Here is an 18,694-nt window from a genome sequence, read left to right as displayed (position 1 = left end):
GTGCGCTCACCCCCACGTCGCCGGGTGCGGCGTGTAATAGGTGCTCGCAAACAACTCGACTCGGCAATCTATGCAGGCTGCATGCGGGATGTGTGTGTACGTGTGCCAATAATGAAATACTGCATTACCAGTCAACCTATCGCCCACCAAAGTATGAACAACCATCGACTCGTACCGACCCATAGCATTGGATATCAACAGCTTGACGCGGCCGTCTGGTGACCCTGCACTTTATTGACAGCTGGCACACGGGCAGGGTTGGCAGGACTGCTGATGGTGGTGGTGGTGATGGTGGTGGTGACGGTGGTGATGATGGTGATGGTGGTGATGATGGTGATGATGGTGGTGGTGATGTTGGTGATGATGGTGGTGATGGTGGTGGTGATGATGGTGACGGTAGTGATGGTGATCAGGGTTTAATTTCTCTGAGTCGGGGTATGTGGCAGGTGAGATGAAATGAAGCCCTGATATTGTTGTTTCCGATGATGATGATGTTTGTGATTATGACGTTCTTGATGACGTTAATCCTAATGACGTTAATGCTGATGATGTTAATGCTGATGACGTTAATGATGATACTTGTGATGATGATACTGTGATGATGATGCTTGTGATGATGACATTAATGATGATGATACTTGTGATGATGATACTTGTGATGATGATGCTGTTGAGCATCACGTGAAGGCTGACGGTCTCGCCATTCGCAAACGATGTCAGGAAGCGAGCGTTCACAAATTAAACGACACAAAGCGACTTAAACCAAAAGCATTTAAATACAAGGCGGCTTATACAGGGCTCGAGTTCTCACTGCTTCGGCACAGCCAATGCGACGACCGGTATACTGGACGTGGTGTGCCGAGTGCGTAGATATTCTCTGGGTCGCTGTAGGTAGACTGGGGGTCCACCAGCTCTCCGTGTTGACCAACCATCGGGTGCGTGCAGTGTGTGTGTGCAGTGGCTTGAAGTGCGTACGAATGAGAAAAGACAACCACGGCCGTAAACACGGAGAGGTATTCTGGACGTGGTGTGCCGGGTGAAATTCAGCCCTGGACCGAAGGCACTTAAAGGGTGGGGGGAGGACACGGCGGCAGGGGATCGCCATGACGGTTTGGCAGTGTGGGGGGAGGGGGGGTGGGGGGAAGTGGGGGGCAGACTCCCCCCCCGTGCCCCCTCTCTTGTTTGGCAATGTGGTTTTTTCCTCCGGTGATTGTCTCTGCTTAGTGGCACGAGGCCTGCGTCGCTCACCTGCACAGGTGAGGGGACAGGTGAGCATACAGGTGAGCGTGCAGATGAGCACACAGGTGAGGGTGCAGGTGAGCGTGCAGGTGAGCGTGCAGGTGAGTGTACAGGTGAGCGTGCAGGTGAGTGTGTAGGTGAGCGTGCAGGTGAGCGTGCAGGTGAGTGTACAGGTGAGTGTGTAGGTGAGCGTGCAGGTGAGTGTACAGGTGAGTGTACAGGTGAGGGTGCAGGTGAGCGTACAGGTGAGTGTAGGTGAGCGTGCAGGTGAGCGTACAGGTGAGCGTGCAAGTGAGCGTTCAGGTGAGTGTACAGCATACAGGTGAGGGCGCAGGTGATGTGAGGAGCGGCTGGCGTTCTTAAAGGGGCTGCGAGGTAATTGACCACAAAACAAGCTGTGGATGGCGATGTCAAATCGACCAATCGGATTGAGGGAGGAATCGGGCCAGCTCCGCAGGTGAGGCAGGTGAGTGGGCACACCAACTCCGTGCACAGGAGACAGGGGAGTCAGAAATAGGTGAGGAGTTGAGCAGTCGGGGAAAATGAAGGATGTGATGAGGTGAGTTTGGTGTGGATGAGGTGAGGCTGGGATGATGGTGATGAGGAGGAGGCACTCACGTGGACGAATCAGGCGGTGGATTGAGCTGCACACACGCACACAGGTGTCACAGGTGTCACAGGTATCATAGGTCACGGATAGCCATCACACCGACCCACACAGGGTGAGTGGACGAGTGGGTGGGTGGGTGAGCGAATGAGTGGGTGGGTACGTGAATGGGTGAGTGAGTGAGTGGGTTAGCGATCTGGCAAATGGGTGAATGCGTTGATGAAGGAATGAATGTACGAGTGTGTGAGCAATTGAAAGGGCCAGTGAGTGACTGAATCAATAATTGAATAAGTGAATGAATGAGCGAATGAATGTGTCAGTGAGTGAACAAAACATTATTTGGCGACTGAATAATTGAATGGGTGAGTGCATGGGTGAGTGCGTGGGTAAGTGCATGGGTGAGTGAGCGTCACAACCAAGGCTCCTCACCTGGGATGAGGCTATCAGAGCGATCTCCACGGTGCCTGCACAGACGGTCACAAGATACAGTTACGCGCAATCACACAGAGCCACAGTTACAGGAAGTGACGTGGACCCTCACAGCTCCTCCTCCTCACCAGGTGAGGGCCAGGGGAGCTCTCCCCTGGCCCTCGCCTGCTCAAGGGTCTCACCTGTCCTGCGGGAACCTGCAGCGGCAGTGTTTACCTGCACCCAGAGACAACGACACACACGCACACGTCAGTACTCGCGATTGTGTCTCGGTGCGGTCCAGCAGTGTGCATGTCTGTGCATGTCTGGGTGTTGTGTGATGCTCGTGAAGGACGCTTCTGGGCAGTTGGAGGCAGTCGCCCTCCAACAACAACGGAGGGCGGAGGAGCGACGCTCACAACAACGAGTGGCTAAAGCACAGCAAGTTGGCACAGTAGGGGGCACAGGTGGTGCATCAGTCAGTCGTCTCTGACAGTCGACCCGTGGCACCTGCTGGGTCTGCCCCGTGACCTCCTGCCAGCGGGCGTTCGACACTTCACTTGGCCTCAACGTGCACATAGCCTGGCACAAGCGTCGTGGTGACGTTACCGCCACTTAGTGGTGAATGGCGGTTGTTGTTGCGTGATACATTGCGTGTCTGATTTATGGGGAGCGGTAGTGGTCCTGGGCCTCCCCTAGGTCGACTCAACCTCAAATTAGTAACTGGTGTCGATGTGTAAACATCTCCATTCGGGAGACAAAGGCGGCCGGACGTAGCGCTGGCCACACACCCCCCGACTTCATAGGTGCTACTCTTTAACGGTACTTGCGCCACCAGTCTGTTGAGGCTACACGGGGGACCTTTGTCTGTGCACGCTGCGTGTGTGTGCGCGCTCACTGAACACGATGAGGAGTCCGGCCACGAAGAAGATGAAAGCGAGGGACAGCCCCCACTTACGCAGCGTCTCGTAGTCTGGGGGGGGGGGGGCAGGGGGTGTTAGAGGCGAGGCGCACAGCGGGGGGGGGGGGGGGGTTGGAGGCGGAGGGTTCTGGGTTGGGTCCGGTTTAAGGTGCACGGTGTCATCGTGTTTGTGTTGGGCCACGTGGTATAGGTTCCTGTTGAGATTGTGTGTGTACACACATGTACCCGTGTGCGTGTGTGTGTGTACACATGTACCCGTGTGTGTGTGTGTACACATGTACCCGTGTGTGTGTCTGTGTGTATACACATGTACCCGTGTGTGTGTGTGTACACATGTACCCGTGTGTGTGTCTGTGTGTACACATGTACCCGTGTGTGTGTCTGTGTGTACACACATGTACCCGTGTGTGTGTGTGCACACATGTACCCGTGTGTGTGTCTGTGTGTACACATGTACCCGTGTGTGTGTCTGTGTGTACACACATGTTCCCGTGCATGTGTCTGTGTGTACACACATATACCCGTGTGTGTGTGTGTGTGTACACACATGTACCCGTGTGTGTACACACATGTACCCGTGTGTGTGTGTACACACATGCACCCGTGTGTGTGTCTGTGTGTACACATGTACCCGTGTGTGTGTGTAAATACACATGTACCCGTGTGTGTGTATACACATGCACCCATGTGTGTGTGTACACACATGTACCCGTGTGTGTCTGTGTGTACACATGTACCCGTGTGTGTGTATACACATGCACCCATGTGTGTGCATGTACATTACATGTACGCGTGTGTGTGCATGTGTGTGTACACGTGTTTGCATGTGAGAATTCGTATCCTCTCTTAGCAGCAGCCACTCACCATAAGTCAACTTATCGGGCTGTTTGGGATTTCCTGCAGGGTGGGAGGGAGGATGGAGGGAGAGGGAGGGGGAGGGAGAGAGGCAGGTTTAGGAGGAGTTATCAAAGCACCGCACGTCTGGACGTGGTGACCACGACTGTGATGATCCCGTCGACGGTTGCCATGACGATGATGGTGAAGAGAGCGCCATGGAGACGATGACAGATGGATGGAAGGATGGGTGGGTGGAGGGATGGGTGGGTGGAGGGGTGGGTGGGTGGAGGGATGGGTGGGTGGAGGGATGGGTGGGTGGAGGGGTGGGTGGGTGGAGGGATGGGTGGGTGGAGGGGTGGGTGGGTGGAGGGATGGGTGGGTGGAGGGGTGGGTGGAGGGGTGGGTGGAGGGATGGGTGGGTGGAGGGATGGGTGGAGGGATGGGTGGGTGGAGGGATGGGTGGGTGGAGGGTGTCATGGTAGAAGTGATCGTGATGATGACAGTTGCCACGGTGATGCTGATGATGCTGATGATGGTGATGAAGCTGCCATCGCGGTACTGACTGATGGTGGTGGTGATGGTGGTTGTGGTGCTCGTGGTTGTGGTGCTGGTGATGCTATGTGGTTGTTGGTGGTTGTGGCGCTGCTGCTTGTGGTGCTGGTGGTTATGGTGGTTGTGTTACAAGTGTTGCTGGTGGTATTGCTGTGGCGCTAGTGGTTGTGGTGGTGGTTGTGATGGTGGTGGTATTGGTGGTTGTGGTGTTGCTGTGGTTGTGATAGTAGTGGTTGTGGTACTGGTTGTGGTTGTGGTTGGAGTGGTGGTGGTCGTGGTTGTGTTGCTGTGGTTGTGATGGTGGTGTTGGTTGTGGTGGTGGTGGTTGTGGTTGTGTTGCTGTGGTTGTGTTGCTGTGGTTGTGATGGTGGTGGTGGTGGTTGGAGTGGTCGTGGTTATGTTGCTGTGGTTGTGATGGTGGTGGTTGTGTTGTTGCGGTTGTGATGGTGGTGGTGGTTGTGGTGGTTGTGGTGGTGGTTGTGGTGGTGGTGGTTGTGTTGCTGCGGTTGTGATGGTGGTGGTGGTAGTGGTGGTGGTTGTGGTTGTGTTGCTGCGGTTGTGATGGTGGTGGTTGTGGTCGAGTTGCTGTGGTTGTGATGGTGGTGGTGGTTGTGGTGGTGGTGGTTGTGTTGCTGCGGTTGTGATGGTGGTGGTTGTGGTCGAGTTGCTGTGGTTGTGATGGTGGTGGTGGTTGTGGTGGTGGTGGTTGTGTTGCTGCGGTTGTGATGGTGGTGGTTGTGGTCGAGTTGCTGTGGTTGTGATGGTGGTGGTGGTTGTGGTGGTGGTGGTGGTTGTGTTGCTGCGGTTACCGTCCACGGACGTCGCGTCCTCGGCCACGGCGACTGAAACAGAGAGGGCAGCGCGTCACCACACAGCCTCCTCACCAGCTCCCTCACCAGCTCCCTCACCAGCTCCCTCACCAGCTCCCTCACCAGCTCCCTCACCAGCTCCCTCACCAGCTCCCTCACCAGCTCCCTCACCAGCCCCCTCACCAGCTCCCTCACCAGCTCCCTCACCAGCTCCCTCACCAGCTCCCTCACCAGCCTCCTCACCAGCTCCCTCACCAGCCTCCTCACCAGCTCCCTCACCAGCTCCCTCACCAGCTCCCTCACCAGCTCCCTCACCAGCTCCCTCACCAGCTCCCTCACCAGCTCCCTCACCAGCTCCCTCACCAGCTCCCTCACCAGCTCCCTCACCAGCTCCCTCACCAGCTCCCTCACCAGCTCCCTCACCAGCTCCCTCACCAGCTCCCTCACCAGCTCCCTCACCAGCTCCCTCACCAGCTCCCTCACCAGCTCCCTCACCAGCTCCCTCACCAGCTCCCTCACCAGCTCCCTCACCAGCTCCCTCACCAGCTCCCTCACCAGCTCCCTCACCAGCCCCCTCACCAGCTCCCTCACCAGCTCCCTCACCAGCCTCCCTCACCAGCTCCCTCACCAGCTCCCTCACCAGCTCCCTCACCAGCTCCCTCACCAGCTCCCTCACCAGCTCCCTCACCAGCCCCCTCACCAGCCCCCTCACCAGCTCCCTCACCAGCCCCCTCACCAGCTCCCTCACCAGCTCCCTCACCAGCTCCCTCACCAGCTCCCTCACCAGCCCCCTCACCAGCTCCCTCACCAGCTCCCTCACCAGCTCCCTCACCAGCTCCCTCACCAGCTCCCTCACCAGCTCCCTCACCAGCCCCCTCACCAGCTCCCTCACCAGCTCCCTCACCAGCTCCCTCACCAGCTCCCTCACCAGCCCCCTCACCAGCTCCCTCACCAGCCCCCTCACCAGCTCCCTCACCAGCTCCCTCACCAGCCCCCTCACCAGCTCCCTCACCAGCTCCCTCACCAGCCCCCTCACCAGCTCCCTCACCAGCCCCCTCACCAGCTCCCTCACCAGCTCCCTCACCAGCTCCCTCACCAGCTCCCTCACCAGCCCCCTCACCAGCTCCCTCACCAGCTCCCTCACCAGCTCCTCACCAGCCCCCTCACCAGCTCCCTCACCAGCTCCCTCACCAGCCCCCACCAGCTCCCTCACCAGCTCCCTCACCAGCTCCCTCACCAGCCCCTCACCAGCTCCCTCACCAGCTCCCTCACCAGCTCCCTCACCAGCTCCCTCACCAGCTCCCTCACCAGCTCCCTCACCAGCTCCCTCACCAGCTCCCTCACCAGCTCCCTCACCAGCTCCCTCACCAGCTCCCTCACCAGCTCCCTCACCAGCTCCCTCACCAGCTCCCTCACCAGCCTCCTCACCAGCTCCCTCACCAGCCTCCTCACCAGCCTCCTCACCAGCTCCCTCACCAGCTCCCTCACCAGCTCCCTCACCAGCTCCCTCACCAGCTCCCTCACCAGCTCCCTCACCAGCCTCCTCACCAGCTCCCTTACCAGCTCCCTCACCAGCTCCCTCACCAGCCTCCTCACCAGCTCCCTCACCAGCTCCCTCACCAGCTCCCTCACCAGCTCCCTCACCAGCTCCCTCACCAGCTCCCTCACCAGCTCCCTCACCAGCTCCCTCACTAGCTCCCTCACCAGCCTCCTCACCAGCTCCCTCACCAGCCTCCTCACCAGCTCCCTCACCAGCTTCCTCACCAGCTCCCCCACCAGCTCCCTCACCAGCTCCCTCACCAGCTTCCTCACCAACTCCCTCACCAACTCCCTCACCAGCTCCCTCACCAGCTCCCTCACCAGCTCCCTCACCAGCCTCCTCACCAGCTCCCTCACCAGCTCCCTCACCAGCTCCCTCACCAGCTCCCTCACCAGCCTCCTCACCAGCTCCCTCACCAGCTCCCTCACCAGCTCCCTCACCAGCCTCCTCACCAGCTCCCGCACCAGCTCCCTCACCAGCTCCCTCACCAGCTCCCGCACCAGCTCCCTCCTCTACCTTCACCAGCCTCCTCACTGAATCCCTCACCATCTGCCTCACCAGCTCCCTCCTCTACCCTCACCAGCTCCCTCACCAGCTCCCTCACCAGCTCCCTCACCAGCCTCCTCACCAGCTCCCGCACCAGCTCCCTCCTCTACCTTCACCAGCCTCCTCACTGAATCCCTCACCATCTGCCTCACCAGCTCCCTCCTCTACCCTCACCAGCTCCCTCATTGTCTCACCAGCTGCAACTCCACTCCCTCACCAGTGCTGGCAGGGAGAAAGAGAGAACGAGCGATGTCCCAGACGCGGTATTTACTCTGCCGGCACCAGGGTGAGAGACAGGGCTGTCTAGAAGGGGAGGGAGAGCGGGTGAGCTGGTGAGTGAGCTGGTGAGGAGGTGGAGGAGGGGGATGGTGAGGAGGTGGGGGCTGGTGAGGGGGTGGGGGCTGGTCAGGGGGTGGGGGCTGGTGAGGGGGTGGGGCTGGTGAGGAGGAGGGGGCTGGTGAGGGGGTGGGGGCTGGTGACCTCCCGTCCCCCACGTCACCCGTAGAGTAAATATTGACACGAAAACAGCTCCCGCACACAAAGCCAAAGATCCCCCGTGTAGCCTTAACAGACTGTTTGGGCAAGTGCTGTTGGTTAGCGAGTGGCTATGAAGGCCGGCACGGCACGCGAGGGGGTGGGTGGCCACCACCACGCCGGGCCCTTTGTCTGCTGATGTTTACAATTGGCATCAGGTGCTCATTTGAGGCTGAGTCGACATGAAATCACATTGGAGTTCTGCAAGCCTCTCCTCATCGTGCCTGGCAAGGGGATGTTGAATAATCCTTGCCAGGATCTTTCCTGGCCTCACACTTAGGAGGGATTTGCCCTGATAGTTAGAATCAGTGTGGCCCCCCTTATAAACATGCAGACCCCACCAAGGCATCCTTCCAAACCTGTGGAACCCAACCTGATGTCATGTCGGGCAGCCTGTATGTAAATGCCACCTCTCTCACCAGTTTACTTGGGAGGTCGTCTCTGCTCAGTGCTTTACCTGGTCTCATGCTCTGGATCACCTTCGCAATTCGTCAACTGATGTCACATCACGCAGCTACTCACAGGGGGTGGCTACTTCCTCCAATCTGAGGCACCGCAGCCACCCGGCAGGCTCAATCCCCGTTGCCTCGTGATGTTATCTGAGCTGAGGGGGTTCCCCTCCTCCAAGACCTCACAGAAATCCTCAGCAAACCTGAAAATATTGTCCCTTGTGGTCAGAGATAAGATCACCGCTCTTTCCTTTGAGGACAGTAATATATGTGGCGCTGCAAGTTACTTTTGTATGGAATTAAAGAGTGAGTTGTGATCGCTACTGAGGCAGTTTCCATAGCCTCGGCAAACCCGCGACCTCCACTCATCCTTGCAGCGCCACAAAGCTTTCCGAACCTCTGAGCGAAGGCTGCCGCGAGCCTCCTCAACCTCAGACGTGGGGTTGAGGAGCCAGGGTCTCTGGGGGAGGGTCTGGACCGTGTTCCCAAATGCCGTCATTGCTGCTGCATGAGCCACAGTCCTGAACCTCAATTCATCCTCAGCATCAGGAGGGGGGGGGGGGGGGGGGGCAACCCCAGCTGCAAGCGATGATGACATTCTCGCTTGCAACCTTCATCAGCGAGCCGAGACCAGGCCATTGTGGGTTTGAATGGGGTCCTAGATGGGCACCCACCACCGTAGTGGAAGAATGGCAGGCGCCTCTTACAGATGACTGTGGGCATGTCAGCTCCACGGTAGGTCCTGGCGTCAAGGGCATGGGCTCGCATCATCCGTTGCTCCGTCAATGTATCGTGGCACACACTGATACTGGCACGCCATCACCACAGCGCTTGTGCCTGGCTAGGTGCACCTTGACACGCACTCACAACACACACTCCCTCACCTGTCAGCCCCAACGCGAAGACGCAGATGGCGGCGAGAACGTGCATGGTTCTAGAGTCAGACGAGAGGGGAGACAGAAGCAGCGTGTTGAGGTGTGAGTGGCAGCGTGGTGTTGGCGTGCGAGTGTGAGAACGTGTTTTGAGGTGTGAGTGATGTGACAGTGCGTGTGAGTGTGTGTGTCACCGCCACTTAGTGGCGAATGGCGGTTGTTGTGTGCCAGTGAGTGTGTGCGAGTGTGTGTGCGTGTGTGTGTGTGCGAGTGTGTGCGAGTGAGTGTGTGTGCGTGCGAGTGAGTGTGCGTGTGTGTGCGAGTGAGTGTGTGTGCATATGTGTGCGAGTGTGTGCGAGTGAGTGTGTGTGCGAGAGCGTGAGTGTGTGTGCGAGTGAGTGTGTGTGTGTGCGAGTGAGTGTGTGTGCATGTGTGTGCGAGTGTGTGTGCGTGTGTGTGTGTGCGAGTGCGTGCGAGTGAGTGTGCGTGTGTGTGCGAGTGAGTGTGTGTGCATGTGTGTGCGAGTGAGTGTGTGCGAGTGAGTGTGTGTGCGAGTGCGTGAGTGTGTGTGCGAGTGCGTGAGTGTGTGTGCGAGTGCGTGAGTGTGTGTTAGAGTGAGTGTGTGTGTGTGCGAGTGAGTGTGTGTGCATGTGTGTGCGAGTGAGTGTGTGCGAGTGAGTGTGTGTGTGTGCGAGTGAGTGTGTGTGTGCGAGTGAGTGTGTGTGTGCGAGTGCGTGCGAGTGAGTGTGTGTGTGTGCGAGTGAGTGTGTGTGTGTGTGCGAGTGAGTGTGTGTGCATGTGTGTGCGAGTGAGTGTGTGCGAGTGAGTGTGTGTGTGTGTGTGCGAGTGAGTGTGTGTGCGAGTGTGTGTGTCGAGGTGGATTGTGGTGGTGTAGCGGTTAGCGCGCTGCGCTACGAACCCAGCGACCCAAGTTTGATTCCGGCTCACAGTCAACATCGGTGATGATTATCAGAACCGGTCCTGGGCCTCCCCTAAGTCGACTCAGCCTCAAATGAGTGCGATGCGTAAACATCGCCACTTTGGAGACAAAGGCGGCCGGGCGTGGTGCTGGCCACCCATCCCCTCGTGTGCCGTGCCAGCATCAATTGGTGCTCGCTAACAGCACTTGCCCCAACAGTGTTAAGGCGACACGGGGATCTTTGTTTTATTGAAGTGTAAATGTGAATGTGTGTGTGTATTCATATGTTCATGTGTTGGGGTTGGTGGACTGTGGCGTAGTGGTTCACGTGCTGCACGAAACAATTCCCGGCCACGGCCAACATCAGTGGCGATTTATATTTGAACCGATCCTTTGCTTCCCCAAGATCGATTCAGCCATACATGGCCACGTGATGGAGTGTGAAAAATATCAGCACTGGGGAGACAAAGGCGGCCAGGCGAGGCGCTGGCCACACCACCTCCTCGTGTGCCTTAATAGCACTTGCCTCTACAGCCTGTTAAAGGCTACATTGGAGATATTGTCTTTTGTGTATCAGGGAGCGGCGAGTGAGTGGGTGTGGTGTGTGTGGGGGCACGTTGGGATGTATGAATGCTCGATGGTGTGTGTGTTACACGTGGTGTGTGTGTGTGTTACACGTGGTGTGTGTGTGGTACACGTGGTGTGTGTGTGGTACACGTGGTGTCTGTGTGTGTGGTACACGTGGTGTGTATGTGGTACACGTGGTGTGTGTGTGGTACACGTGGTGTGTGTGTGTGGTACACGTGGTGTGTGTGTGTGTGGCACACGTGGTGTGTGTGTGGTACACGTGGTGTGTGTGTGTGTTACACGTGGTGTGTCTGTGGTACACGTGGTGTGTGTGTGGTACACGTGGTGTCTGTGTGTGTGGTGTCATGTTTCTCGTGCAGTCCCCCCACCCCACTTCTCGCTCTTTCGCAATTCCCCCTCTCTGCCCCCACTCGATTGTCCACGCGGTTGGGGCGCGGGAGGGTGGTGGTGGGGGTTAGGGAGGTGGTGATAGTGGTGGTGAAAGAGAGTGGTGGCTGGTGGTGGTGGAGGAGAGTGGTGGTGGTGAAAGAGAGTGGTGGGTGGTGGTGGTGATGGTGAAGGAGAGTGGTGGGTGGTGGTGGTGAAGGAGAGTGGTGGGTGGTGGTGGTGAAGGAGAGTGGTGGTGGTGGTGGTGAAGGAGGGTGGTGGTGGTGGTGAAGGAGAGTGGTGGTGGTGGCGAGGGACAGTGAGTGGAGGGTGGATCACTCGAAATCATCCTTGGCAGTGAATCTCGTTTCTCCGTGTGCCGAGTCCACCACCACCATCACCACTATCATTGTCATCAGCAGAATCAAGATCATTGTTATCATCATCATCATCAGCAGCAACTACAGCCGCAACAACAATACAGTATGCTGATTCTGCTGATCATGGCAATTATTGATCAATGTGTTGAGTTTGTGTCTCGTAATTCTATGATTTATGCTGCGGCTAATGATGCGGCCACTGATGATGACGCTGCCACTGATGATGATGCTGCCACTGATGATGATGCTGCTGATGATGATGATACCGCCGCCGCTGCTGATGATAATGAGCCGTGGCTTGCCCCGCGATTGAGGGTGTGGAGCAATGCGCGGATCGTGACAGTAAAATTAACCTCGGCTCAAAATAACACAGCGACGCCCTGGGACAGACACACACAGAGACAAAGATCCCCCGTCTAGCCTCTGACGGATGTTTGGGGCAAGGGCTGCTCACGAGGATGACCTTTGAAGGCCAAGGTGGCGCACGAGGAGGATTGTGTCGCCAGCGACACGCCCCGGCCGCCTTTGTCTCCCCAGTACCGACATTTGCTATATACATTCTGCTACAGGTACTCGTATGGGGCTGAGTAGATGCAGGGGAGGTCCAGGACTGGTTCAGATGTCCGTCACTCTTGTTTGGTCGTGAACGACCTCTGGCTGCCCGGTCCGGAGCGCAACGCGTTAACTACTGCGCCACTGCTCCCCAAACGCACACGGACATACACGTTCACACAATGTGCACCGACCAGTGCGATGAAGTATGGTGAAACAAACACAACGCATGGCTCGACATAGTGCGGGCCCCTTGAGCTGCTTGGGGCTCCTTGAGCTACTTGGGTCATTAGCCTGTTGCTTGGTTTGCTGCCAATAACAATACTGGAATAAGAACGTACAAAAGGAGTGGCTCGATCTTGATTTGAAGCTTTCGTGACTGCAGGAATCCATCCTCTCTGGTTCTTTCGGTAAAGTCACGTAGGGGCCGCTCTCATCCTATCTTACAGTTACATGCTAATCTCTCATATTAACATCATGATAATATCTCACATTAACATCATGCTAATATCTCACATTAACATCATGCTAATCTCTCACATTAACATAGCCAATTCCGTGCCCTCGTCGAGGAGGCCGCTCTCCTCCTATCTTACAGTTACATACTAATTTCTCACATTAGCATCACTAGCCTCGGCCACTTCTTTATGACCCTGGGGCTCCACCCATTTCAAACTTTTTAAAACAGTCTGACTCAGCAGCAGACCATGCTTTCCCACCTGATGACGGACGCTTGTGTTGCGCCCGAAACGTCGTGATTTATTTAATTTTACACCTACGTGACTTTACCAAAAGAGCCAAAGAGTGGCTCTGTCTCACTCTCACGAAGAGAGTCGGAGTTGCGAGGAGGAGGAACCACAGACGAGCGGGAAGGCAGCAGCGGCAGCCACGCGGTGAGTGGCCACCCCCCCGAGCTGTCGTCCTCCATGTATCCACGTGTTATGGGCCAATGAATACGTGTTTACATGTGGGAAGAAATCGAGGCAACGCTCTCTGATACAGACGGAACGGGTGGAGTCCACACTTTGCGGTAGCGCCTCCTCGTGGCGAGCCAGGGAGACGGCTCCTCGTCGCCGCTCGCGAGAAGGGAGTTCGACAACAACATCCTTGTGTGATCCACCAACGCTCGCAGCCGCGTGCAGCGTAGCCATCGCCACCACCACCACAATGTCCACAGACAGCACCACAACCATCACCGCTTGCTTGCAGACCGCAGGGGCAGACGCTTCTCTGCCAATCTCCGTCGGGAGCTCGGCTGATTCACGGGGCCAGATTGTAATCTTCCAGCAAAAACGAGGATCCCAAGCATTCGGCCGATGTGTGGAACATGGATTTCTGGGCCAGCGCAGGGAGCCAACAACGCGCGGCCTTGGCCAGGACAAAGTCCGCACGCGGGGGGGGTGGGGGGGGGAGGTGGGGGGCGGCACACACAGGGAAGTCGCACGGTGGCTGGGGCCAGTGCTGGGGAGGGGGGGGGGTGGGGGGGGGAGGTGGGGGGCGGCACACACAGGGAAGTCGCACGGTGGCTGGGGCCAGTGCTGGGGAGGGGGGGGGGGTGGGGGGGGGAGGTGGGGGGCGGCACACACAGGGAGGTCGCACGGTGGCTGGGGCCAGTGCTGGGGAGGGGGGGGGGTGGGGGGGGGAGGTGGGGGGCTGCACACACAGGGAGGTCGCACGGTGGCTGGGGCCAGTGCTGGGGAGGGGGGGGGGGTGGGGGGGGGAGGTGGGGGGAGGTGGGGGGAGGTGGGGGGAGGTGGGGGGCTGCACACACAGGGAGGTCGCACGGTGGCTGGGGCCAGTGCTGGGGAGGGGGGGGGGGTGGTGGGGGGAGGTGGGGGGCTGCACACACAGGGAGGTCGCACGGTGGCTGGGGCCAGTGCTGGGGAGGGGGGGGGGTGGGGGGGGGAGGTGGGGGGAGGTGGGGGGAGGTGGGGGGAGGTGGGGGGCTGCACACACAGGGAGGTCGCACGGTGGCTGGGGCCAGTGCTGGGGAGGGGGGGGGGAGGTGGGGGAGGTGGGGGGAGGTGGGGGGAGGTGGGGGGCTGCACACACAGGGAGGTCGCACGGTGGCTGGGGCCAGTGCTGGGGAGGGGGGGGGGGTGGGGGGGGGAGGTGGGGGGAGGTGGGGGGAGGTGGGGGGAGGTGGGGGGCTGCACACACAGGGAGGTCGCACGGTGGCTGGGGCCAGTGCTGGGGAGGGGGGGGGGTGGGGGGGGGAGGTGGGGGGCTGCACACACAGGGAGGTCGCACGGTGGCTGGGGCCAGTGCTGGGGAGGGGGGGGGGTGGTGGGGGGAGGTGGGGGGCTGCACACACAGGGAGGTCGCACGGTGGCTGGGGCCAGTGCTGGGGAGGGGGGGGGGGTGGTGGGGGGAGGTGGGGGGCTGCACACACAGGGAGGTCGCACGGTGGCTGGGGCCAGTGCTGGGGAGGGGGGGGGGTGGTGGGGGGAGGTGGGGGGCTGCACACACAGGGAGGTCGCACGGTGGCTGGGGCATTGCTGGGGAGGGGGGGGGGGGTGGTGGGGGGAGGTGGGGGGCTGCACACACAGGGAGGTCGCACGGTGGCTGGGGCCAGTGCTGGGGAGGGGGGGGGGTGGTGGGGGGAGGTGGGGGAGGTGGGGGGGAGGTGTGGGGAGGTGGGGGGGCATGTGGAGGGAGGTGGGGGGCTGCACACACAGGGAGGTCGCACGGTGGCTGGGGCCAGTGCTGGGGAGGGGGGGGGGGTGGTGGGGGGAGGTGGGGGAGGTGGGGGGGAGGTGTGGGGAGGGGGGGGGATGGTGGGGGGGCATGTGGGGGGAGGTGGGGGGCTGGTGGGGGGCTGGTGGGGGGCTGGTGGGGGGGGCATGTGGGGCGAGGTGGGGGCTGGAGACCGGATTGGCACCGCGAGGCGGATCGAGGAGCGCGTGGATTTCGGCAGCGCGCGCAAGTTGGTGACGTCACTCGGCGTGAAGAAAGCGAAGTGAAGTGATCGTGGTGATTGTTAACAACTCAAGACGTTCGTCAATAAAACTGTGGCCAGGAGAGTAGATCGATGTCATGGACAACATTTCAGGCCATGGCCCTTGTTTTCGGGCCATGGACTGTGAAGAAGGACCATTGCTCGAAACGTCGCCTATCATCTACATTATTTTGTCTTTGAAGACCAGGCCGCCTTTGTCTTCCTAGTGGCGATGTTTACACACCGCACTCGGTACTCATTTGAGGCTGTTCAGATTATCGTCACTGGTGTTAGTCGTGAGCGGGAATTGAACCCGGATGGCCGGGTTCGTAGTGCAGCGCGCTAACCACTGCACACGTGTGTGTGTGTTCAACTTCTTTCGCACCGTGCGTAGCCAACCGTGTTAATCGGAAGGGCAACAAGCTAAACACAAAACGCAGTTTTTTGTGTGTTTAGTTTAGAACCGGTTCAGATAATCGTCACTGGAGTTGGGCGTGAGCGGGATTCGAACCCGGGCGGCCGGGTCCACACACGCGCGGTGTCAAGAGCCATGGCGAGGGTGACAGCCCAGCAAGCGGGAGCGCGTCCGAGCGGAACGGCCACGGAGATGGAGCGATGAAATGACGGCGTGCGCGGCGTGCGCTGGGTGGATTATCATCGTTGGCGACGGCGTGCAGAGAAGGCCTTGGTCCCAACAGTGAAGCCATCATGGCAGCAGCAGCAGCTGATGATGATGCTGAAGACTGCAGGATGTTTTAATAAAACGTTGTGCACAGTCGCAATTGGATGTGCGCGGCTTCTGCGCGACGCTCCCGACTGTGCGGGAAATTGGCATCTGTGTCCGGGCGGCAGGAATTGATTTGTACCGAGCGCTGTGACCGGTATCGTGCTGAACTTCATCCCAGCAAACGGCTCGGTATTGACAACAGACCCAGTGGTGACTGAGAAACGTGGTCCTGGTTTGCGCCACTGTGGGCGAGGTGGCGGCCCCACTTCAGAGTCGGGCCTGCCCATACACACTCGCGAGTCAAAGGTCACGGCCGCATCGCTGACAATGAAACGTTGAATCGCAAAATGAGTCATGAAACGTAACAGTGTCAAACGTGCCCGCTGTTCACAACGCGTTTGAGTGCGGGTGACAGTGTGCGCTGAGGCTGCTGTGTCCGCGCTGGGCCGCAAATCTGGCGTGGGGGGGGTTTGGGGGTGGATCGGAGGGGCTGGTGGTGGTGGGGGGGAGGTCATTGAGGTCACGCCGTGACGCGAGACCAGACCAGGGAAATTCAGCCTCCAGCCCGAGCGGACTGCCCGGCTGCAGTTGACACAACAGCCGCAGTTGACACAACAGCCGCGGCGCCAGTTCACACCAGAGTCGTGAGGTGCTCGTGGGCGGCACAGACACCCGCGCCTCGCAGCAAGGAGGCCCCCCCCCTCCCTCACTCCCTCCCTCCCCCCGACGCTGAGTTCGAATACCGACTGGGGCGCCTTCCTGAGAGGCGCGTGGAGTTTGGATTTTTTCTCCCTCTGCTCTGTTGAGTGTGAGCGAGAGTAGTTTGTATTCTCTCCCCCTGTCCTGCGAGGGGTTTTCTCCGGGTTCGCCGGTTTCCTCCCATAGCTAAAACGAAATCAAACACGATGTAACTGAACTTGGCCAAACCACATCCCCAAAATTGAAACAAAAAAGCCACCAATTACTCAGCTGGGGACCACACCCAACAGCAGCAGCAGTAACATCGCCTCCCCCCCCACCGCGAAAACCCGGCAGGACCCTCCTCAAAAAGAGTCTTGAGACTCAGGAAGGCCTTCCTGGGTACACTAGTACAGTACAACAACAATAATAATATATTAGAGAACAGATAATGGAGTCCCGCCACAGAGTGCCGAAGGCAAACCCCTTCAGGAGCCATCGACGTGGTGGGAGCGATGCTGCCAGATTCTCTCCAGACGATGGTGGGCACGGCATGGCTGGCTGGCACTCAAAGACAAAGACTCTTCGTATAGCCTTCAACAGACTGTAGGGGCACGGCACACGAGGGGTTCGGTGGCCAGCACCACGCCCTGCCACCTTTGTCTCCCGAGTGGCGATGTTTACACACGGCACCAGGTACTCATTCGAGGCTGAGTCGATCTAGGGGAGGCGCAGGATCTGTTCAGATAATCGTCACTGCTTTTGGCAGTGGACGGGAATCTAACTCGGGTCGCCGGGCTTGTAGCCGAGCCGTGCTAACCGCTGCGCCACCGCTCCCCACATTCACGTACAAACACACGGACACAGGCAGACACCATAACAGCCACACAAGGGCACGCGCAGTTCAGAAGTTACACAGTCACACAATCACACAGCCACGCAGCCACAACAAATACAAGGACCCGCCGTGTCGCCTACAGCTGCACATGGGATAAGTGCAGACAAGACAAATACACGCAACAAAGATCCCCCGTATGGCCTTGACAGAATGTTGGGGCAAGTGCTGTTAGCGAGCACCTATGAAGACCGTAAGGGGCAGCAACACCCACACACTCAGTCACACGTACAGTCTCACACACACACGCAGTTACACAATGATAAAGATCTCCTGTGTAGCCAATGCAGAAAGTGGGGGGAAGCGCTGTAAGAGAGCACAGACACACAACCACATGGTCACGCGCAGTCTTTCACACAAAGACAAAGATCCCCCGTATAGCCCACGTAGAATGTAGGGAGAGAGTAACGTGAGCGAGCGCAGGAGTGGGTGGTGTGGCGAGCACCACGCCCCAGCGCCTTTGTCTCCCCAGCGCCGATGTTTACACGCCGCACCCGTTATTCAGGGCCGAGTGTACCTAGGAAAGGTCCGGTCGGGACCCTTGTGAAAAATATCACTTCGCTACAAAGGCAAAGCCCACCCATGTAGTCTGCACAGAATGTCGGGGCACGTGCTGTGGGCGCGCCATACACGCGGAGTGACACACACGGCCGCACGGGGAGAGGAGGAGGTGGTGGTGTGGCGATGTTGGGAGTGGAGTGACGGTGTCACGCCTGGACACGCCACGACAAGACCAGGGTGACAGAATGTCACGGACCTCACAGCGACACGCAAACCAAGTAAAACATCAGACGCGTCAGCAGCATCAGTAGAACCATCAGCAGCAGTAGCAGCATGGCTCGTGAGCCGCGTTCAGGGTTAGGACGAGCACCGCCGTCTTTGTGTCCCTGACTTCCCTATATCAGGGTTCGCACGCGCCTCAAGCTTAACGCGGCTCATCAGCGAGACAGCTGCTGCTGCTGCTGATGAGTATGGCCCCTATGGGGTTCGCGTCGACCCGAACCCCGACTCGCACCGATTCCGCGTGCCCTTCACCCACATCTAACGGCCCCTCTCTCCACACCCTCTCTCCACCCCTCTCTACACACCCTGGGTCCCCTCTAAAATCCCCGAGATGTGGTGGCGGGGACTAACACCAACCCCTCGTGGCTCACCAGGCGAGGAGGAGGTGGACGAGGAGGAGGAGGAGGTGGCGTTGAGGAGTTCGTGGGTGTCGATCCGAGCGAGGCTGCCTCTCGAAGTGCGCACTCCCCTTGCTGCTGCTGCTCTCCCCTCCCACTGCCTCCTCCTCCCCCTCCCGTCCCCTCCCCGGCTCCACCAGCCCAGCTCCCGCCTC

General features: G+C 58.8%; 1 protein-coding gene across 1 annotated transcript; it reads right to left on the bottom strand.

The window, feature by feature from the left end:
- Positions 1–214: 214 nt before the first annotated feature.
- LOC133342131 (sodium/potassium-transporting ATPase subunit gamma-like) lies at positions 215–18,670 on the bottom strand. Its single transcript, XM_061551088.1, has 9 exons — positions 18,513–18,670; positions 9,328–9,377; positions 5,375–5,407; positions 4,041–4,073; positions 3,153–3,227; positions 2,458–2,491; positions 2,276–2,310; positions 1,858–1,883; positions 215–1,248 (listed from the first exon to the last, which is right to left on the bottom strand). Exons 2-8 carry the CDS (start codon positions 9,371–9,373, stop codon positions 1,867–1,869), a joined length of 273 nt encoding a protein of 90 aa, XP_061407072.1. The 5' UTR covers positions 9,374–9,377; positions 18,513–18,670; the 3' UTR covers positions 215–1,248; positions 1,858–1,866.
- Between the last annotated feature and the right edge of the window lie 24 nt (positions 18,671–18,694).

Source organism: Lethenteron reissneri, chromosome 13, assembly GCF_015708825.2.
Source record: "Lethenteron reissneri isolate LAM-NWPU_2019-01 chromosome 13, ASM1570882v1, whole genome shotgun sequence".
In the NCBI taxonomy this organism is placed as follows: Eukaryota; Metazoa; Chordata; class Hyperoartia; order Petromyzontiformes; family Petromyzontidae; genus Lethenteron; species Lethenteron reissneri.
Note: the sequence above shows the minus strand (reverse complement) of the source record. Positions and strands in the feature narration are given on the sequence as shown.